Source organism: Peromyscus eremicus, chromosome 15 (genome assembly GCF_949786415.1).
Source record: "Peromyscus eremicus chromosome 15, PerEre_H2_v1, whole genome shotgun sequence".
In the NCBI taxonomy this organism is placed as follows: domain Eukaryota; kingdom Metazoa; phylum Chordata; class Mammalia; order Rodentia; family Cricetidae; genus Peromyscus; species Peromyscus eremicus.
In genome coordinates this window covers 64,273,474-64,297,228 of record NC_081431.1, presented here as the reverse complement: position 1 = coordinate 64,297,228, position 23,755 = coordinate 64,273,474, and the positions used below count along the sequence as shown (strand labels likewise).

Below are 23,755 nucleotides of genomic sequence, written 5' to 3'. Positions count from 1 at the left end.
ACGGTTGTGCTAACCACCTTTATTGGAAGTCTGCCTTCTTTCTAACATGTCTACTTCATTGCCTCACCCGAGACCTAGTGAGTAGCTTTCATTACTGAATCTGGTGGTGTGTCCTTCATGTTTTACTGAAAAGGCTCAGCAGATGAGAGATGAAAGCAGTATAGATTCTGAGTCTTTATACTAGTCAAATATTTCCTTAGTGAGGTTGAAACTTTTCTAACTTCAGCTAATTGAAATTGCTAAGTGATTTAGTGTGTCCACTTACCCCAACATTGGTGAAAACGTTGTTATAAAATACTGAAGAAACGTACTTTATTTTGCTATGAAAAAGTCACCTTCAGAGTTCCATATTGTGTTCATTTAATACAGAAATTTGCTGATTTAAAGAAAATGCCAATCCACAGAGGGGTTTAGTAACTTCTCCCAGTGTGTGTCTGGAGGAATCAATACTCTTTCTCTGAACCATCTTTGATTTCCTTGTTTAGCAAACTCTGAGGTATAGGTGTATGAATTAAGAAGCAAATTTTCTGTTTGAGTGTGAAATTTAATAAAATCTCTCTTATTATATATTCAGCGGCCCCTGCAGTCATTTGGACAGACAGGAAAAAGGTCTAAGGTATAGTAACTATTTGGTGTGCTGGCATGCCAAGGCCTTCCTTCATGCTTGATGAATTCTTGTTTTCATACAGCACTACATTCAGTTTAGTTTTCTCATCTTTTGTTTGGGGCAGAAAGCTTCTTTTGTTTTATTTGGTTTTTTTGTCTTGCCTAGTCGCTTTTGTGCATTGCTTTTAATTATCCTGGGCGGGGGTTTTTGTTGTTGTTGTTTTTTAACTATAGAGAAAAATTTCTTTCTTACCATTTGTTGGATTTGAAATTGGAATTATCCCCATTCTTGCTATTGCTATAATTTTTAAAACTAAAATTGTTTATTTTCACTTTCAAGGGGTTTTAGTGCTATTCAATGATATATCTAACTTACACATTCATCTACTTTTTTATTCGTGGCAGAAACTAAAAAGAAATTTAGACACTCTCTAGGGGGCTTTTGAATATGCCCTAATTTATGAAATGTAGTGTTAATTTTAAATACTTCTCTTTAGTCAAGCTCAAAGTTAAAGCTAGTTCGGAGCCTTGCAGTGTGTGAAGAATCTCCACCACTCCCTGCAGCAGAGATATCACAGGAGACCCAGGTAAACAACAACAAAGCAAAACAAAAATTACTTGAAGACATGGTGGAACTGGAGACAGTCTTTGATATGGGTCAATGAAAGTTGAGTGTGAATGTATTCTTTCATTTCTGGTAAATAAAACTGACTTGATAATACTTGTTAATGAAAATCCAGATGAGTTAGGAAAACTCTACTTCAGTCTGAGGCTTACACTAGAGATTCTTCTTTTGGGAAAACTTTTGAGATTATATTATTACCCAGGAATGTGACTTTAAGGAAGTTATAAATTAGATGGCGGTAGTGGCACATGCCTTTCGGATCTCTGTGAGTTAGGGGCCAGCCTGGTCTACAGAGCGAGTTCCAGGACAGCCAGAGTTACACAGAGGAACCCTGTCTCAAAAAAAGTAGGACAAGGAAAGTTGTAAGTTATTGTTAAAAAGTATTCACTATTAAAGTATTTTCAGTGATTATAATTATGATATAATTCCTCTTTTAATTTTGGGTTTTGGGAATTTGTTGTATTCTTGTTGCTTCTCTCGGAACTACCTTGACTTCTGCTTAATAGTTTCTTAGCCTGAATGCATAGTAAAGCCAGTGTCCATTTTGCATGAGTCTTTAGTAGTTGTCTAATACTTCTCTGTCTGTTCTTATAAAACATAAGGTAGTGAGATTTAAGCGAATTACCATGTTTGAAGCCTATATTGTTTTTAATGCTTTGGTTTTTCTTACGTTAATCATAACTACAAGTTGTCTTTGTCTGGTGCTGTCTGAATAGGCTTTCAGTTCTGCTGATGATTATCAGTGGGATAACTAGGGCTGCTGGTGAGGGCTGCTGCTTCATAAGAGGGTTTAGGCGACTTTAAGTTTCTAAAGAAGCAAGACGACTAGTACTTATTTAAGAAACAAATTTAAAAAAAATCATGACATATTGTACAGCTATTTTAAAATTTGAAATGTCATGCAGGAGTGGTGGGATACACCTTTAATTCTAGCACCCTGGAGGCAGAGGCAGAGACTCTTTGAGTAGGCTGTCCTGGTCTATATAGAAAGTTCAGGCCACCCAGGGGTAAACAGTGATCCCTGTCTCAAAAAAACTTTTGTCTCAAATGTTTTTGAAGCAAATATCAGTTGTACATTTGTTGATTCAAGCAAACCTTTTCTGCTTTCCCATGGCTTAAGTGATGATCTTGAAGAGAACAGTAGATACTAAAGTTAGTTGTGACATGCATATAATGTGTCTTACTTTTACAAATCACTAGATTTTATTTCTAAGATGCAAGAAAAATTAAATTCTTATTTTTTTCATTGGAGCTATATAAAATATACATATGTATGTATTTGATTGAATGTATTTAGCAATAACATTTTCCTAGCAAAGAATACTTTTAAGCTTAACCCTTTGGGCACTTTGTTTTACAGAATGTGGTTGCTTCATATTAAGCATAACATGGCTGATTGTTAGTAAAGCTAGTGAGTTATGACATAGTCTGAAAGGGAAAAAAAACCAATAAAATTGTTCTTTGAAAGCAATTTTTAAAAGTTCTCTTATGGGCTGGAAAGATGACTTAGCAGTTAAGAGCACCGGCTGCTTTTCCAGGGAGGGGACCCAGATTTAATTCCCAGCACCCAAATGCAGCTCAAAATCATCTTTAACTCCAGTTTCAAGGGATGTGACACCTCTTCTGTTCTTCATGGCACTAGACATGCATGGGATGCAGAGACGCACATGCAAAACACATAAAAATAAATGGAGCAAAATCTTTAAAGGAATTTCATTTTTTGGTTTTGTTTGTTTGTTTGTTTCTTTCTTTCTTTTTTTTTCAAGACAGAGTTTCTCTGTGTAAAAGCCCTGGCTGTCTTGGAACTTGTTCTGTAGACCAGGCTGGTCTCAAACTCAAGAGATCTGCCTTGATTAAAGGTGTGCGCCACCACTGCCCAGCTTGGCAATTTCTTTTATAAGTAAGATTAAAGAATATGGTTGTTCATGGAGTGTGTTTTGAAAGTTCATTTCCTCATTCTGTTGACAAAGTGCTGTACTATCTTAGCATCATGGCATTAATGATCCAGGAAGTTTGAGGAAATAGAAAGGAGTGGCCATTCAAGAGTATATTGATACAGAGAAGTTTATACCTTCTGAGAAAAACTGTGTTGTGATCTTTTTTTTTTTTTTAATTTCCTGTTTATTTTACCTTATGTGAAAAATGTTGGGGGCATTGGGGCTTGTCTTGTAATACTACAGAAACCTATGTAGTAAAAATTCCTCTGAAAAATACTTACAGGATATATGTCAGCTATTAGGACATATATTGATCACAGATTGTGTATTACATTTTAAAAAGTTACACTATCCGTATAAGATATGTCAGAATTCAGTTATTCCACTTACTATGTTGTTTCTTTTAAACATAATATTTTTCATTTGGTTAATAATATCTTATTGTCTCTCTATTTACAAGATATATTTTTGTTTAAAGTAGAAACTTCTTTTTCATGTTTTAAGTTGACTAAAATGCACCTGAAAGGGACCTAGAAAATACATGTTCTGCTATCTTTTTTCACCCTTGATACAATTTCCAACTATTTCTCTTCATGGTATGTTAATTTTTGGTGAATTAATATGGCATAAAACTCATTATAAAAAACATTGAGAAGCAATTATAAGAGAGATGTCATTCATGTGTGGTGAGAGTTTGTAATAGGGAAATGACCTTAATCACAGATGTTATAAATGCCATAGTAAAGAGTAAAGAAATTGCAGCTTTCTGTGTACATGTTCCCATTATTTATAGTTAGAAGAGTTTACATTGCCACCTTCAGCATTTAGAATGGGTTTTCTTTATGCAGGTACTGAAAACAGGATCAGCTGATGACAAGACACCAGCCTTCTCTACTAGAGTTGTAAAATATAGTATCTATAAATTAATATCTATGACTCAGAGGAAATAATTTAGAAGTGAAATGGAAGTCATTGGAAGCACCTTTTAGTCAGGGCCTACGAGTTCAGGGTGGAGTCTTTTCTCCTACATACATTTCATTGGACTGTCCAGTGATAGTAGTCAGAAGCTTCAAAGAAGGAAAACTCCTAAATGTTGTCCTAAAAATTAATTCTATAGCCATTTACAAATATCTGAAAACTGTGGGGAGAATAGAAACAGAACAAGTTTAGAAATAAATCAAAGTCACAAATGTGACATACTGTGTTTGATAAGCAAGGCAGAAAAGGCAGAAAACAGGAGTTGGTCATCCTGGTAGAAACTTCCAATGGCTGGCGTTGCCTGTGTGTTCTGAGCATCATTCTATCACTGAGCAGTATCCCCAGGCCCTGAAATTTGAACAAGAAATTTGGAAGAAAAAATGAAAAAGAAAACAGTATCTAATTATCTTACTGTTTTATATCTATAACTGAAATTCTACTAGCAGTTGTTTTGAAAATAATTTTCTGTGTGATGGAGAGGAAGTTTAAGAGAAATTCTCCTGGCAATAAGTTTGAGAATCCTGATGTTTGTATCCACTTCTGCTACTACTATCTAGAAAAGTTAAGTAATGAACAAAAGTATAATTTAGTCTTTAAGACTAGTCCACACTTTTATCTTTAGTTGAAATAGCCTGACGTTTATTGTATATTTCTTGTAATGTTACCTGAATAAACATAGCTCAACATAATCTTTGCCTTTCAGGGTATATAAATTGATTTCCTAATAACCTCTGCTGGTTCTAAAATTGCTTTAATGACGTTATTTTCAATATAAGATTATTCTCCATTTTGGTCTTTAACAGTATGGCTGCTTTATTGCTGTTACATGTTTCAGGAAGGAACATAATCTTATTTGATATCTTTCTAAAACAGCTGGGTAGTGATTAAAGGAGGCACAGTGATACATAAATCTCAAGTCAGAAAAGAGGTGCCATGATTTTGAAAACTTTTCTGCTTACATTTTGTCTTGCAAGAGAAAGAGAGTGTGCTTATATGGGATACTCAAAAAATTAAACTTGGGCTAGGGATGTAGCTCAGTTGGTAGAGTGCTTGTAGCATGCACAAAACCCTGGGTTCCATCCCTAGTAATACATGAGTCAGATGAGACACACTTGTAATCCCAGCACTTGGGAGTTAGAGGCAAGAAGATTAGACATTCAGAGTCATTCTCCTCTGTATAGCAAGCCTAGGATACATTAGACACTATCTCAAAAATTTTGTTATTTTCCTGATATTAACGTGTTTCTCTTGTCATGGTTGATAATTGTGATGAGCATCTCCACTGGAACAATAAATAGGTCAAGAAGACCTCAGTTCTGATCTCTAGGGTGTTTTGTAAATAAATGCAGTAAAACCATAACAGGAAACATATATTTTCTCCAAAACAATTTTAAAGGTCTGCTTTAATTGATACATTCAGATGAGCATATTAGGTGTAGTTTTGGTTTTGGTTTTGAGACAGCACCTTACTATGTTCCTGGATGGATTGGAATTCACTCTGTAGACCAAACTGATCTCAAATTCAGAGATCCACCTGCTTCTGCTTCCTGAATGCTGGGATTAAAGGCGTGTATCACCATACCTGACTGAACAAACTGTTTTCACCTTTTTTCTCAAGACACTTTTTAAGTTTCTTTTCTGTTTGTTTATTTTGAGATGGGGTTTCACTATGTCGACCAAGCTGGCCTCGAATTCATGGTATTCATAGATTCGCCTGTCTCTGCCTGTGAGTGCCATATTAAAGGCCCCATGCCACCACACCTGGCTTAAGTTGATTTCTAATTTATAAGTTTTAATTGGATGAAATGAAAATTTCTTGTCCTTTTTGTCCTTCATACAGTTTTGAATTACTCAGGAAATGCCAATACTTAATATTGAATTAGTTTATATTTTCATGGAATAACTAATTTTTCCTTTCAACAGGAAAAAATTCAAATCCAGTTAACACAATCATTTGAAAAAGAGGAAAAGCCCTCAAAAGATGAAACAGATAAAGAAAAAGCCAGTGATAAGTTGCCCAGAAAAATGTTATCAAGAGGTTAGTAATTTATTCTTTATTTTTTAGATAAAAGTTTAGTTTCATTATCAATAATTCCTTACCCCTTGAATAACACATGTCACATATCTATATTGAAAATGGCATAGCAGACCGGAGGGATGATGTAATATTTACTCATCTGGTATGTCATGGGTATGTATAATGTTAAGATTCTCTAACCAAAAATTGTAACATAAATCTCAGTTACTAAGAAGAATGGTCATCAAAGTCCCTTTCCAGTCTCACTCATGTTCAAATGCCAGAATCATAGTTTGTGTTATATTGTTCAATACAAAGAACTGGTGTCATATTAAGAATATTGTTGGAAACCCCAGAATGTTTGTCTTCATAAAAAGTTTTAAGGATCATTGAGTACTGCAGTGCAATAAAAATGTTCTTACTAGTTTATAAACGCTGTTGTGTTGACCAGTATTACCAGGATATTACATTTAAGGGATTAAATACACATGAATATTTGGGAAATTTTTTTAAAGCAGACCTTTGGCACTGAATTTCAAGAATCTTAAGTAATTAATTTTAGAACTAAAATTCTTCCAAATTACTATTTCTACTTATATACATTCAAGTGAATTAAGCTCTTTAAATTTGCTACAGATAGAAATCATTATCAAAATCATTCAGTTTTTTACCTGACTAACATGTTTGAATATGAGAATATGAGTACATGAGGAATGTTAAAGAAATCAGGATAAATTTAGTCTGACATTAAGTTTAAGAATGTGTATGTTCATGAAGTTATATCAGCCCATGTCATAAATATATATGTAAGTTGAAAAATAGTGGTCATCTGCCTTTATCATAAATTTGTTTTTCCTACTTCGTCTTTTTTTTTTTTTTTTTCTTCATGGGGCATCTCATTTTACTTAAGATAGACATAATGTACAAAAGGGAAAGGGATTTGTGGTAAACAACTTTATACTGGGTTTTTGTGTTGTTGTTTTTTAGATTCCAGTCAAGAATACACTGATTCAACTGGCATAGATCTACATGAATTTTTAGTAAATACATTAAAAAACAATCCCAGGTAAAAATTAAATTTATAAGGTTTACATTGTTTCTAGAGTACCATAACCTTGCTATATATGTTTTCATTATTGAGTTCAAATATTAGGATAAAATTGTAGCTCTATGGAATATAACAGAAACATTTTAGTTTCTTAGGAATAAGATGTTGGTCTACTAAATGCAGATGTATAAATATCTTTGCATTATGCATGTTATAATGATGTGCAAATCATTCCTATTCTTTAGGAATTTTCAGAAATACAAGGTTACCAATACATTTAGACTCTGAATTGTGGTTGAGAGAGATTTAATCATGAGTGTCTTTCCATAACATCCTCCATCCAAGTAAGAACTCTGTATACGTAACTCATTATGAGTAAATCTTGTTTTTTCTTGTTTAGATTATAAACTTCCAATCAAAAGCTTTTTACACTGCTCATTTGAGTCAACATTTGAATTGGGAATTCCATTTTGCTTAGCATAGGAGGTGATTACTTTTAAACTTTCTGGCAGGGACCTTTAAGGACCCATAATGCACCTCACCAACACTTTCCTGGGGTAAAAGATACCAAGGTTGAGAACCTTTCCTCCAGTTATTAGCTTAGCAGTGTGGTAGTTATGTAACAGTGGAATAAAGATGAGAGACAGTGTCAGCAGGAAGGAGCACCTGGGAGGGGATGTGAGTAGTGTCTTTTGTCTCTCTGGGACTTTGTTCAGCTGTGATTATTGACTGTTGCTCTCATCAAATTTGCTGTGTCTGCTACTCAACTTGATTTTCAATTTTTGTACTTAGCTCCTGAAGGACATCCACCAAAATTAAAAATGGTCTCTTTTGCTATGAATTTGAAAGAAAACAAGGAAGGGTATATAGGAAGGTTTGGATGGAGGACAGGGGAGGAGGAAATGATGTAATTATATTGCAATCTCAAAAAAATAATTTTTAAAGAGTGGTCTTACTTCAGTGATGAGACCTGAAGGATCATAGGTCTGAAGTGAACAAGAAGACAAGCAGTTCTACATGACTCTTTCTTTCTTGTTTCAATTTTATTTCTTAGTAATCTCAGTAGAAAGATAGATTCATGAGTTCACTGAACAGAAACTTACTGACATTTTCTGTAAATATGAGGAAGATATTACTGTCTCTGCTAGAGAAACATGCTAATTAATTAAAGTATAATAAATATTGTAAAGGAGATTGTTTGAGCTGCTGTAAAAACCAGAGGGAGGGGCTAGGGACTGGCTCAGCAGTTAAGAGCACTGGCTTCTCTTCCAGAGGACTCAAGTTCAGTTCCCAACACCCACTCACATAAGGCAGCTCACAACTGTTTGTGACTCAGCTTCTGGATATCTAACATCTTCTTCTGACTTCCGGGGGCACCCACGCAGGATATATAGTCACACAGTCATACACACACACATATATATAAAATAAAAATCTGAGAGGGGGGGAGGGAGGGGGGGAAGGAAGGCGCGTGTGCTACAACAGGACAAGCAGGGCATTGCCGCTGACACTTGCTTATTTGTTTGTTTATTTTTGTTCTTCTATACATAGGGTTTCTCTGTGTAGCCCTGGCTGTCCTGGAGCTCAACTCTGTAGACCTGGTTGGCCTTGAACTCAAAAAATCCACCTACTTCTGCCTCCAGAGTGCTGGACTTAAAGGCGTGTGCCATCCTTGCCCAGCATGGTTAACATTTATATGACTGAGAAAGGAGGATTGCTACAGGTTACAGGTCATTGGCTACAATATGGAATCCTGTCTCAACATACAAAATGAAGCATAAACAAATAGCAAAGGACTCAACCTATGTTTTTATTATTGTTGTTTGTTTGTTTGTTTGTTTGTTTGTTTGTTTTTATGTCCCAGCAGATTTTGAAAACCATAGGACATCAGGGATGTTTTAAAAAAGACCTGTGAATGCAACAGTGACCAATGAAAACTGTTCTCCTTGAAATTGTGTGAATTACTTAAGAGTTACTGGGCATAGCATGCTAACTTGAGTAATTGCCAGATTTTAAATAGAACAATAATACTATATAATGAGACTGGTGTTTCTTTTGTTTTGTTTCATTTTTGTTTTTTTGAGACAGGGTTTCTCTGTGTAGTTTTGGTGCCTGTCCTGGATCTTACTCTGTAGACCAGGCTGGCCTCAAACTCCTAAGTGCTAGGATTAAAGGCATGCGCCACCACTGCCCGGCGAGATTGGTGTTTTTAAAGAATACTTTTTTGGGGCATTTAGAGAGATTTCTTTGTCAAAATACCATAAAGAGGGGCTGGAGAGATGGCTCAGAGGTTAAGAGCACTAACTGCTCTTCCAGAGGTCCTGAGTTCAATTCCCAGCAACCACATGGTGGCTCACAGCCATCTGTAACAAAATCTGGCGCCTTCTTCTGGCCTGCAATCATACATGCTGTATACATAATAAATAAATTTTTAAAAAAATACCATAAAGAAAGAGTGGCTGGAAACCATAACAAATAGAGAAGTACTACTAGGCTTATTAGTATAGTCCTGCAGTCTCAGCTACCCTAGAGACTGAGTCACATAGATCACAAATTCAAGGCTAGCTGGGAAGCCTTAAAATCTCAATATAGAGAAAAATTGTGAATATAACTCAGTGATAGAATACTTGACTAATATTTATGAGGCCCAAGTTTCAATCCCTAGTATGAGGGCAGAGCCGGGGAGGCAGGTTTGAACGATATTCAGGAAATAATTATGTTAGGAAATGATGATTATTTCAATGTGGAATGCTACTGAGATTAGCATGCTATGTTTCTGACTGAGCTAATAGCCAGTCTCACAACTGAAAGTTAAGAGGCAGGCAACAGTAGAACAGGATAGACAATTAAAAGGCTCCAGTCATCAAGAGAAAGAGTCAGCAGTGAGTTACAGATTGTGAAGTCCTCAGTAAAGATAAAGCTTAATGGGGATGAGTTTACCCAGAGGTATTTAAACAAATGATAAGAACAAAATTATCTTAAAACGCTTAAGTTTAAAAGGTAGACATGAAGGGAAGGACTTGATCTCAAAAGCTGACAGAAGAATCCTAAGGATATTTGGCCTAGATGTCAGCCAGAATGTTATAGAAATAATCTGCCTTCCCAGTGAGAAATCACTCTTAGAGATTAATAAAATAAAGCTCTTTACTGAAAAAACTTATGTCTGGCTGTGGCTAATGCCCAAAAGAAGCTGGCCTTTGAAGATTTTGCTAACTTACATACAACTGAGGCTTTAGCGTTCACATATACTATCATCCTCAAATCTCTTAGGTCCCAACCCCAGATTACACTTTAAACAGCTTAAACAGAGACGAGAGACTCTTGAGTCTGGCCACCTAGTTAGATGGGAGATTTACATAGCAAAGATATTGTCAGAATTATTTCTTTAGTACACCAGTGTTGTCCTTTTTGAATAGTTATTACCCGGGATTATCTTGCCCATCTGGAAGAATTACGTATTTCTCAAGAGAGCTAGAGTCTTTATGGCAGGCCCCTTGTGCTGCTCCCTGGAGCTTCCTGCTAGACCAGTGGTTCTCAACTTTCCTAATACTGCAACCTCATGTCGTGGTCACTCCCAACCATAAAATCATTTTGTTGCTACTTCATAACTGTAATTTTGCTACTGTTATGATTTATAATGTAAATATCTGATATGTGACCCTTATAAAAGGGTCATTCGACCCTAAAGGGGTCACAACCCACAAGTTGAGAACCACTGTTAGAGGCATGCTCATTGAGGATGGGTCTCATGGCTAGTCAGTCCTGGGAACAGTTGTCTATATCCTGCCATTATAAATTTTGGAGTGTTTGGAGGGATGTGTTCCCTTAGCTAAATTCTACTTTGTGTGATTTAATGTCTTCTAAGCAAATCTATTAGGAAATCCTTTTTTATATTAATTCTATTATTTTGAGTTTCTTCTACATCAAGATAACAGTTTCACAGAAGATAAAACAACAAAGAGATAAATAGATATACCTGAAAATATCCCATTAGAATGGGAAAGTAGAAAGCTGCTGGCTACCTTAACATATTTTTCCTGCAGAACTGAGTGGACTCAGGAATAAATGGGAAGATAGGATATACACAGCTAGTCTGAGTAAGATCCAAGTGGGTAAAACTTTCTTCTTAACCTTTATCAAAAACAACCAAACAAAACCCAGGGACATTTTCTATTATGTGATTCTATTTTTGTTTACAAATATAACAGCTTTTTAAATTATCTGTTTAACCTTTTTAATGTGTGGTTTAAGGCTTTTGGTATATTCACAGGTGTTTGGAGCTATCAAAGTTTTTAGAGCTTTTTCTTCTCTTAAAAAAAAGAGCACCCTTTATCTGTCACTGTGCTAATAATAAAATTAATAGATTACTCCTGAATTTCTAATGTGTTTTCTGTTCCTGTATTTTTTCCTCTTCTGGACCATCATTTTAATCAACTTATCAAATACATGGTCTTCATTTAGTATAGTTTTCAGTGCTCACCCATATTGCAGCTTTATCAGTGCTTTATTTCTTCTGTATATGCAGTTTTATTTAAGCTAACAAATGGGGGAATAATTCATTTAGTGCCTGATGTATAAGTTACTACTAATGTCATTGTGTTTGTAGGGATTTAATTTTTTGCTAAATGGCTGAACTCTCAATGAAGCAGACGATTATTAGTACTTGATACACAATTAAGTACAGCAGATTTCCACTAAAAGTTTCACAATTGAGTGTGTCCTAGAGAATTCTAGTAGATGCTAAATATATGTTTCTATTACTGCATTTATTTACTTATTTATTATTTATTTATTTGGTGTGTGTATAGGGGGTGTGCATTACATTGTGGCTAGGCGTAGGTCACAGAAGAACTTGTCCAAGTTGGTTCTCTCCTCCCACCACATGGATCCCACCAGGTCATTAGGCTTGGCAGCAAGCTCTTTAACCTACTGAGCTGTTTGACTAGCACTATATTTTTATTTTTTATTTTTAGCTGTTCTGGGGATTGAACTGTGGGCCTCATGCATACTAAGCTGAGCTGTAACCCCAGCCCTTCCAGTTTTGTTCCTTTACATCATTAAATCCTCTCGTTTAATTCTCAGACTATTAAACTTCATTTGAACTGGTAAAGAATGAAGTATCTAAATTTTCTGTTGGCAAGAAATGTTTTCTGTGGCCTTACTAGCTAGTCATTACACACTTGAAGCAAGGAACGTGAAAAAGTGTGTTTGACAGAGTTATTTACATTTACTGCCATAACTTTACACATTGTTGGTTTTATAGCCACGTTTGAGTTTAATTTTCTTTTTTTTTTTAATTTCACATGCATTGATGTTTTGCCTACATGTATTTCTACATGAGGGTGTCAGATCTTCTGGAACTGGAGTTACAGACAGTTGTGAGCTGCCATGTGGGTGCTGGGAACTGAACCTGGGTGCTGTAGAAGAGCAGCCAGTGCTCTTAACTCCTGAACCGTCTACCCAGCCCCCCATGTTTGAGTTTAATAAGTAGGAAAGTATTACAGGTAGCTATAGTGTGTAAACTAATGGAGGAGGAAGCAAGATTAGTGGATTACTCTTGGTAAGAAATATTTTCTTTTAAGTAATTTGGGTTTGCTCATATTTAGTTCTGTGTTTTTGTAAAGTACTTCTAAAAATTGCTTTGATTGGAGTAATGTTATGTCACTCTATTTGTCACATGATGCAGAAGTTTGACCAGGAGCACGAAGCATTGAGTGGGAGGTGACCTGAGGAGCATTTTTGTTTTCTGCTTGGTGAATTTGCCATGCTGCCTCTAAAGTTAGGGCTATTCCAGTGACTAGGACACTGGAAACTCATGTATTATTGCTCCTTTATTTAACTTTAAGTAGTTTTTTTGTCATTTTGATTGGCATCCTTGTTTTTATAGGTTTAATGATAGCATATATTAGTTTACTTTTTAGCTTATGTCTATTACCAAAATACTTATAACTTTGTTTATCAATTTGAAAATTTATGATCTTGAACTACTACAGTGAATAAAAAGCCAAATGTGTAAAATTAAGACCTTGGGAAACTTACTGCTTCTTATGTCTGTAGTACATCCTACTAAGAGTTAGTTTAAAATAATCTAACTACAATCGATAGGTTACCATTTTAGGTAAGAAAAGCCTGACTGTCTATCAGTGGCTTATAAAATTAGTAGATTTCATTTTGTTTCTCTAATTGCAGCACATTCAACCCAAAGAACATTTGAAATATCTTCTATCAGCTACTTATTTCGTATATAGAAAACCAATTTAAGTGTACTACTCAGTGAATTCTTTTAAATAAACTGCTGCTTCTTAGTTTCTATCTTTAGTAAGACAGTTTATAAGAATGGAAAAATTACTGAAAGTTACATCATGTCAAAGTAACTTGACCTCCAAAAGTTCACATGAAAAAGAGGATCTTAGGGGCTGAAGCAGTGGCTCAGTGCTTAAGAACAAACTTCCCTAACTCCCGTTCCACACTGATGACTTCTGCACTCGCATCAGATAAAGTCAGTAAGTCTAAAAATAAAAAGAAATTTAAAGAAAAAGAAGACCTAACAGTTAATCAGATAAGTCTGTTTCATGGGGGAGAGTCTGTGGAAGAAAAAGTCCTCAATCTCACCAAATTTAATGGAAGAAGATTTTGTAAGGACTTTATGAAATAGTTTTATTTCATGCAAAATGTAATTTGTTTAGAACCTGTATATTATATACAATCCATATATTTATATAATGATAACTATGATGCATGTTTTTAAAATATGAAAGTTTTAAGAGATTATTAAAGGGTGTTCTGGGCAAACAGCTGAAGGAACAAGGTAGTGTAAGAGGTCCTTAAGGAATGGGGTAGAATAGGAGTAGTCCACAATAATAAGAATTTTGTGAGTTCATCTGGAAATGAAGCCCAGCTCATGCCTATCTTGTAGGAATATTGCAGATTTTGAATTCTAAGAGCAATGGGAACCTCTTACAGATTAAACCAAAGGAATGCTGTTGTTACTTGTATTCTTACAAGACTATTATGCATGCTCCACATAGAACAGGTTAGACCAGAACAAGGACAATATTGAAATCCTGATTGCTAGGACACAGGAGTGTGGCAGTTGACCCAAAGAAGGCAAATAAAATTTGCAGCAATAATTAACTCACTAGGAGAATTATATCGAGTATGGTGTGGAATGCGGTGATGTGCACCTGTAATCTGAGAATTCAGGAGGCTGAAGTAAGAGACTTAAATTTGAAGTAGGCAGGATTATGTAACAAGACTATCTTTAAAAACAAAACAAGAAGTGCCGGGCGGTGGTGGCGCACGCCTTTAATCCCAGCACTCGGGAGGCAGAGCCAGGCGGATCTCTGTGAGTTCGAGGCCAGCCTGGTCTACAAAGTGAGTTCCAGGAAAGGCGCAAAGCTACACAGAGAAACCCTGTCTCAAAAAACCAAAAAAAAAAAAAAAAAAAAAAAAAAAAAAAACAAGAAAATAATTTGGGCCGAATGATACAGGTTTGCAATACCAGCTACTCAAGGGGGGGGGGGGGGGGGGGGCTGAGGTAGGAAATCACAAATTCAGGAACTTTCTGGATCTCAGCTTGAGTTCAAGGCCAGCCTGGACAAGTCAGTAAGATCTTGTCTTTTAAAAGAAGAGGGGGAAAAGTCAGTAGGAAAAAAATGGGAGTAGAGAGATTGCTCAGTAGGTAAAGTATTTGCTACACAAACATGATCACCTACATTGGATCCCAGCACTCATGTCAAAAACCAAGCTTTAGGGACTGCAGAGATGTCACCTTGGTTAGGAGCAATTGGTGGGACAAGAATTTGGTTCCCAGGACTCACTGGGCCTCTTACTATCACCAGCCCCAGGGAATCACTACACCTTCTGGCTTCCAAGAACCTCCACAGACTTGCATTCATACATACACATATATATATATAAATAAAATTTGTTGTTGTTGTTGTTTTCAAGACAGGGTTTCTCTGTGTATCCTTGTCTGTCAAGGAACTCACAGAGATCCTCCTGCCCCTGCCTCCAGAGTGCTTTGATTAAATGTGTATGCCACCATGTCTGGCATAAAATCTTTTTTAAAAAATAAAAGAAAGAAAGCTGGGCATGCCTGTAGTCCCAGTGCTGGGAGGTGGAGACTGGATAATATTAGGGGCTCACAAGCCAGCCAGTCTAACAAATCTGAACTTCAGGTTTAGTGAAAGACCCTGTCTAAAAAAAAAAAAAGAAAAAAAGAAAAAGAAAAATGTAGAAAGTCATCAAGAAAGACAAGCCAGCTTGAAATCTGTGTGTGCATATATGTGTGTGTGTGTGTGTGTGTGTGTGTGTGTGTGTGTGTGTGCATGCTCACAAGAGCAAGTATACATACTCTCTCTGATGCTTCCCCATCACACACAGACACATAGGATGTAACCAACCTAAAGTTCTCATTCTCTCCTACCACAGTAAATAGAAGGTGGTCCCATTTATTAAGATGAGGAATAGAAAAAAGAATCAGGTCAGAGGGCAAAAATGAATGTTAATAGAATTTGCATTGAAATGTACTTTTTTTTTTGATTTGGGTTTTAAATTGTTGAAATATTGTAAGCATAGTTTTCTCTTTTTGTACATATTATAAATGTATACGGTTAACTTTTTGTTGCATAAATGAATAAACTAAAGGTATTTATTATTCAGTTTTATGGGATTTGTTTTGCAGTACATGGGGAGGATCAAACTCAGTATTGATGCACGGACTTTTAAATGACCCAAGAAGCAGCTTCAGCTCTTGTGTTAAATTTTAGAAGGTTCTTCTCTGTAGTGTTTATTTTAGAGAACTCCTTGGGCCTTGCTTTCTTGAATTTAAAATCTTGACAGTCTGTAAAGCTATTTCTAAGTTTCTGTGAGGTATTTTCTTTTGTTTTCCACATGAAATCTGCAGTGAGTAGAGGAAAACCCTAGAGCCATATTTTCAGTGTTTGTGAACCAAGAGGAGCCAGGCCGTGGTGGCATACCCTTAATCCCAGCAGGCAGAGGCAGATGGATCTCAGTGAGTTTAAGGCCTGCCTGGTCAACCAAGCTAGTCCCAGGGCAACCAGGGCTGTTACACAGAGAAAAACCCTGTCTTTAAAAAAAAAAAAAAAAACAGCAAAAAAAAACCCCAAAAGAACCAAGAGGAATGATTCCATTGAGTTGTTACAGCCTCAGTGCCCTGACTAGGATGCTAGCCATCCAAAGGAACACATGTAGATGGTTACTGGAGTACTGATTCATTTTAGATGGTGAATGTCTTTGCTTCATTTTGATTGTCTGAGATGTTTTCTCAAAATCTTAAAAATACATAATAGCAACTTAGAGAATGAGGAGTAAGAACCTTGGATTGCCTTAGGAGTATTCGTTACTATCAATAACATCTCGTGTTCTTTAGAGCACTGTTTCTGAGGAGCTAAAGATAATATAGTTGAACTCTTAGGATGTACACTGTCCTGTCCACATTAATGTATGTCCACATAAAAAGTTACACTGAAAAAAATCATCTTTCATTCTCTTAACTTTTCTTTTTTTAGGAAGCTTATATATTTATAGCATCAAGCTTGTGGTATCTCTTGAGTATGTTGTTTTTAGGGGGAAATTAGCTATAAGTTTCATAGCCTGTTGACATTTATGATTACTTCAATGCTAAGTTTTACATGTAAGAGTCTCCATGCTTTCTTTCAGGGACAGAATGATGCTGCTGAAATTGGAACAAGAAATTTTAGATTTCATTGGTAATAATGAGTAAGTTCTGACATTTAACAAGAAAAGAAATTGTCTTTATAATTCTCCTTGACTTATTAACTTAGCTGTTTACTCTTCCTTCAGGTCCCCACGTAAGAAGTTTCCCCCAATGACATCTTACCACAGGATGCTGTTACACAGAGTGGCTGCCTACTTTGGATTAGACCATAATGTTGATCAGAGTGGAAAGTCTGTCATAGTGAACAAAACTAGTAACACGAGAATGTAAGTGTCCAAAGTTAGGTTGTCTGTGGACTAATACTTGCCTTCCTACAGCACCTTCCATTTGTGATAAATTCCATAACTTTGTGTGATAGAGCCAAAAAGTATATTTATCTCACTAGAAACAAAATGCATACCTGGATTCAGATGAGGGAGAGGAGCCTTGTCTGAGACACAGCAACAACAAAAACCTTGGAGGACATATTATCAGCCATGTTTGACAACCACTCTCTTGATGAATTTTTAAAGTTAATTTAGGTATCCATGGCCACCTTCAGGCAATTTTGTTTAAATAATTAAAAAAAAAGAAAGAAAACATTGAGCAGGTTTTGACGCCCTTCTATCAGTCTACCAGTTTATTATCATTTCCAAAATCCTGTTTTGTTTTGTTGGTTTGTTTTTGTTTTTGTCTTTTTATTTTTTTTCCTTTTTCTACCTCACATGTGAAGAAACTGGAACTCTTGGTTAGTGTAGTGTCTTCCATACTGCTGTGTTCCTTTCTTGGGCCATATCTGATTTACTGAGGAGAATTTTTAAATGATTAGAAGGAGCCCTTTGTTTTAAAAGTAATTAACTTTTAAAAGGCTGGGCTTACAGCTCAGTAGTACACTTACCTAGAAATGTTCAAGGATCTGGTCTCAACCCCTTGAATTATAAAAAAAGTCCTCTAGTCTCATTCTCTGTAGCACTGGGATTATAGGCCTGTGCCAGCACATGGTGCAAAAGTATTCTCTGTATCATTTTCGTTTATGTTGAAAGGCACCTAAGATGATAAGTAGCAATCAATGGGAAGTGCCATGTGTGATGTCCTTCACTTCATTATTATTTCTGCTTTTCCTCAGGTCAGATATCTCCATAAGTCTTGTCTATGTATCATTCATCTCTCATGGTTATATTTTAATTCATCTAGTCCCTTTGATTATCATGGCCTTAGCCAGTATAGGTGCCATATTGCTTGTTGAAGCAAAATTTGTGCTCCTCAATTTCAGACCGTCTTTGTCAAGTAAATAGGTGTGTTTTGTATTTTAAATGACTATTCCTACAACAAAAATTAATAAAACTAGTTGTCTTGGATGGAAAATCCTCATTAATCTCTAGGAATTATTAGAAAATATAAATCTGATTTAATTTCATCATGTCTATCCATTAATCTTAAAGAAACATCTTTTACCAATTAAACTTTTCCCAGTTAATTATATAATGACTAAAGTAGGATAGTATTCAGTAAAATACAGGTGAAACATAAAGTGGCTAGAACTTACTCTCTTTAACCAGTACCTTTCAACATTACTCAGAGCTGCTGGATGCCCAAACACATGAACATTAGCAGGCATTTTGACTAACATTTTGACTGACAACTCTCTAAGGTTTTCAATACAGTGTAACCTCAGTTATTTGAATTCTATGAATGATGTCAGAAAAGTTTTAGGGTTCTGTTTGTGAAGGTAATCAAAAATTTAGTTGAGCAGAGATATTTGCGAATTATGGGTTAATGTAATTATAACTAACTATTTCAGATCATTGAAGTTACACTGTATTCTTACTTTATATCTTCTGGGATCTGAAGAAGGTTGTAAATCAGAAAACCTTAGAGATCTGCTCCACATTGAATAAAAACAAACTTACCTTTTCCTCATAGGGAGATTACCCGCTCCAGCCTTGAACCAGTGGTGTTGTGGATGTCAACAACCGGGTGTCCACTGGGGTGTCTCAATGGAGCGGGAAGTTGCCGATTGCAGGGCAGTAAATTCAGGCATCTTTAAAAGAAAGAGGTAAGACAGTCTTAAGGTTAGCTGAAATGCCTGCCATATTTTGTGTGGGAATCCAGCTGTTCTTAGAAAAGTTGCCAGGGCCTTGGTTAAACCCTAGAGTTTCCTTTAGACTTAGAGTCTCTCACTCAAATACAGATGCCTCAAATAAGAAAATGGGACTTAGCACAGCTCCAACTATAGGTAATAATACTGAATGAAGGCATCCTATGACAAATGGCATAGTGTCATGGTCAGCACTAAATACATACATAACCTTTCAAACTCCTAAAGAAAATAAACTTCTCATCATTTTGGTCATGAAGCGTTGTGCTCTTACCTTCTCCTTTACTTTGATATGGATTTTTTCTTTTTGTATCTGCTTGTTTCATTCATTATTTTGCAAAACAGATTTTTTTCATCTTGTTTAAATAATTCTCATCTTTAAATCTCCTTTTGTATAACATGGGAGTCAGCTACAATGTTTTATTAAAAATTTGGTAGATTTAGCTGAGTGTGGTGGCACATGACTTTAATCCTAGGACTTAGTGGATAGAGGCCGGGGGATCTTTCTGAGTTTGAGGTCAGCCTGGTCTACATAGCAAGTTCCAAACCAGCCAAGGTTACACAGTGAGACCCTATCACAAAAAGAAAAATCATTCTCTAGACTGAAACTAATATTTATCCATGTTTTTTTATTCTATTTATAATGAAATATCTGGTCTTGGTTTGCTGAAATGTCATTGCTTGGGTTTATGATTAAAGTTTATTGATTGCCAGGCATGGTGATACACACCTTTAATCCCAGCACTCAGGAAACAGAGGCAGGCAGACTCTGGGAGTACAAAGCAAGTTCTGAGCTAACCAGAGCTACACAGTGAAACACTGTTTCCAAAAAATGGATTTTATTCATGGTATTCTCATATTGCTTATATTATATGTATACATGTATTTGAACTATACATAAAATATATATTGTATTATTTATATAAGCATATATAGTTTTATATATAACTGTATAGGTAATTTATTAGATTATCTTTAGATGTATTAAAATGTTATATAGTATTATATTTTAAAAGAGTAATTCTAATGTAAAATGGTAATAAGTCATAGAATATTGGTCAAATTAACTTGTTGGAGCTCAGAATATATTGGCAGAGGTCAATTTTAACATAAATATAATGTGTAAGGCCCATAATCTTATATCTGTCTTCCAAGTCTTAGTGAAACTTGCAGCATTTCTAATTGGAAAAAAACACCAGTATGCTACAGAATACATACTAAACTTCACAGTCATTCTTTTAGTTTCCACTGTTAATCTCTGCATAAGAGCTTACCTTTTTTAACCTGTTTCAGTTAGTGTTAAAAAAAAAAAAAGAAAGCTATGCCCTAATGTCATTAAGACTTTTTGGCAACTTGAATACATTTTCAAGTAGTGTCTTAAATCAGTCCAAAATACTTGATTGCTTTCATTTTATGGCATGAAGACTATAAGAGTGTAATGCATGTGATGCAGTACTTTGCTTTTTCTTGGTTCGTGCATAGATAACATAGACAGGATATCAGCCTTGGAGTCTGACTCCATGGGCTCCTACTGTCACTTAGTTGTGTGCTTACCCTTGGACATTTTCATAAGTGCTTTAACCTCTTGAAGCCCAGTTTCCTCAGTATTATTACCATGAGAGAGTTCTGCTGGATGCTCTTTCTTTACTATTCATTTCAACTTTAGAACAATCCTGTAAGGTCAATGCATTATATAATTTCCATCTTACTCATGAGAAAGTGGAAAGAAAAAGATAAAATACTTACGCATAGCTTAAAGCCAGTACTGTGTGAAAAAGCTAGACTTGAACCCGAACAGTATGAGCCTATGCTGTTTTTAAAAGTGCCTCTCCACTATCCTGTACATAGTGTTTTTTCATGAGAATCTTATTATGATAAGTGAGATAATAGTATTGTATCTTAAGTATCATTGATAGATAGCAACATTACTTTTTTTTTATTAACTTGCATGTATTGTTTCACTTTTCTGTAAATACTGTACATTAAAATTTTTTTTCCTTTGTCTTTCTTTTTTTCAGACCTGATCAGAAATTTAATGAACATATTAAGGATGACAGGGGTGAAGACTTTCAGAAACGATACATCCTTAAAAGAGATAACTCTAGCTTTGACAAAGATGATAGCCAGGTAATCTTAAAAATGCTACATTCTTTTAAGTGCAAGCTTTAATTATACCAATAGTTCATTTTCCTAATAATCAACTGTTTTTGCCTCTTTAGATGAGAATACGTTTAAAAGACGACAGAAGAAGCAAATCTATAGAAGAAAGAGAAGAAGAATACCAGAGAGCTAGAGATAGAATATTTTCCCAAGATGTATGTGCTGACTCACCCTTAGGACTTTGTGTGTAACTACCTTCTAGTCCCCCTAAGCTCTTGATGCACTATTTTTAACCATATTGGTTGCATACACGTCAGGTCATGTTTTTTAAGTAAGCATATTGTTCATCTTAATTTGAAAGTATATTGGAACAATACTGTAAAGTTTTACCAGAATTGAACACAGGTGGGCTACAGGAATCAGTAGAGGATGGGAATGAGTTACTGTTTTTATAACTTTTTTTAAAGCTTGTGACTAACAAGGTTTTTACAACATCAGTAACTATAAATCTTACGTTGTTTGTAGTGTGCTTAGCCTTAATAAATAAACTTGTGTCTTGTAAAATAAAGCTAGCTGATCTTTTAGAGTAATAGTCATTTATCTACTTCATAAGTGATTATATTAGCAATATCTGCATGACTGATTATTTTATGCATATTTGCCAAAAATGAATAGATTTGGTTTTACCAACATTGGTTGTGTACCTGTTCTTTGCAGTACTTAATACTTTTCAAGGATATGTAAATGAATATAATATATGATTCCTCTGCCACAGATAGAAATATCCCCTTTGTTGAAAGCAAAATGAAACAGTAAATAACATGAAAATTTAGACTATCAATTAAGAATTTACAATCTCTAATAAACAATATTGAGCATTTATAATAAATGCTGTGCTGAACACTAAAGACCATATACATGGACAGTTATGATTTATATACTAAACAGTCCTCTGTGGTCAGTATTATCATTTGTGTTTTATGTATAAGGAAACTGAGACAATAGGAAGCTATGTAAAGTAGCCAGAATAGATAAACCTAGAAAAGGACTGAATAGGAATTTTAATCCACATCTGCTGAACTCAACATCTATATTAGATAAATGTTGTTCAGTGTTTTATAAGCTAGATGGTATACTGCCATTAACAGGTTGTCAGATAATATGGTATGTGAATCACAGAGACACATGAAAGTGTAATAGAGTCACGGTAGACAGAAGTTGAACTGGGGAGGGGAGCAGAGAGTAAGCTTCTGAGAACCCATAAATTCAAGTAGAAAATCAGTATTTGCAGAGGCTCACAGAAAGGGAAACCTTGAAATATAAAGAGCTGAATGATGTAGAGTAGCCAGAACATAGCCTGGCAGATGGCATAAGTAAGGAAACTTTAGACTGGAGAAATACTCAGGAACTTGGTTCTTAACGTTTGTTAAAGTAGCTGAACTTGCAGTGTGGGTTGTTTTGTCTTTCTGTAAAAGGCCATATACTCAATATTCTAGGCACCTTGAGCCACACATTTGCATTTGCTCAAAACTGACTCTGATATGACAGCTACCATAATACATAGACATAGTTGTGTTCCATTAAATCTTTATTCATAGAAACAGGTATTTGACTGTGTGTTCCTGACCCCTGTGCCAAGGAGTCATGAAAGAGGGAAGAACTACATTTTAGAGAGCTTGCTTTGGTGGCTCTATAAAGTGAATGACTAGGGCAAATTTAGAACACTCTTGTAATAATACAAACAGAAGTGACCATTGCCTGAATTAGATTGACGACACTGGAGGAATTGGACTATAGGCCCTTGAGGTCTGTCTGCTTATCCTCTGCTTTATCCATATATTCTGTGTGTTACCACTTATCACAAATCGGAATGGTCACTGTGTTATAGTGAATTGATCAGTCTTTGTTTGTGTATGTGCGTGTGCATGAGAAAGAAGGTCAGAAGACAACTTTCAGGAGTTGGTTCTGAACTTTCATTGTGTGGGTTATAGGGCTTGGACTCAGGTCTTCTGACTTGGCCAGGTGCCTTTACCTTCTGAGTCATCTTCCCAGTCCCTCCATCAGCTTTTGATCACTGCTAATCAAATATGTGTGAATAAGAGAGAATCTGTAGACCTTAAATATATGAATAATGAAATTGAATTAATCAATTTTAAGAAGACTATTTAAATTTCAAATTCATTTTGGCAGTGAATGGCTTCTAAGATAGATGTCTATTAAAAATAATCATAGTGTCTCCAAGCCATGAAAAATTCCATTGTCATTCATTGAATCTTTTTGGGGGTGTACTCTCATATTTTTAGTTTTAAGCCTGGCCTTTAGCAGCTAAGTCATCTCTCCATCACTTGGGAGCGTACTCTTAAAGTTACTGTATACTATTTTTCTTGTTACCATTGTTATACAGATGAGTTTGTGTATTTGACAAACTTTATACCTTTTTCTTTCTTTCCAGTCCCTGTGTTCCCAAGAAAACTATATTATTGACAAAAGGTAAGGAAATCTTTAATATCTATCCTGGTTCTTATCTAATTGACGCTAATAACAATTTAAATGTCTTATTAAAATGCCAACAGAATCCAAGATGAGGACACTAGTGGTACTCAGCAGAGGCGCCAGATATTTAGGTATTGGTCTGCTTTCCTGTCAGTGGTAAAAAATTGTATT

General features: G+C 35.5%; 1 protein-coding gene across 9 annotated transcripts in view; it reads left to right on the top strand.

The window, feature by feature from the left end:
* The window catches only part of R3hdm1 (R3H domain containing 1), a 138,633-nt gene that overhangs the window by 57,433 nt on the left and 57,445 nt on the right, over positions 1 to 23,755 (top strand). For 5 of the 9 annotated variants that reach the window (XM_059280934.1, XM_059280937.1, XM_059280931.1 and 2 more), the window contains 9 exons: positions 1,104 to 1,193; positions 6,070 to 6,184; positions 7,151 to 7,229; positions 16,896 to 16,955; positions 17,040 to 17,180; positions 21,010 to 21,118; positions 21,211 to 21,306; positions 23,544 to 23,581; positions 23,665 to 23,715. In XM_059280934.1, coding sequence (XP_059136917.1) covers positions 1,104 to 1,193; positions 6,070 to 6,184; positions 7,151 to 7,229; positions 16,896 to 16,955; positions 17,040 to 17,180; positions 21,010 to 21,118; positions 21,211 to 21,306; positions 23,544 to 23,581; positions 23,665 to 23,715 — 779 coding nt within the window. Of the gene's footprint in view, positions 1 to 574; positions 617 to 1,103; positions 1,194 to 6,069; positions 6,185 to 7,150; positions 7,230 to 16,895; positions 16,956 to 17,039; positions 17,181 to 18,816; positions 18,950 to 21,009; positions 21,119 to 21,210; positions 21,307 to 23,543; positions 23,582 to 23,664; positions 23,716 to 23,755 lie in introns of those variants that run through there. The other 4 variants (XM_059280938.1, XM_059280936.1, XM_059280940.1 and 1 more) reach the window with 3 other exon arrangements.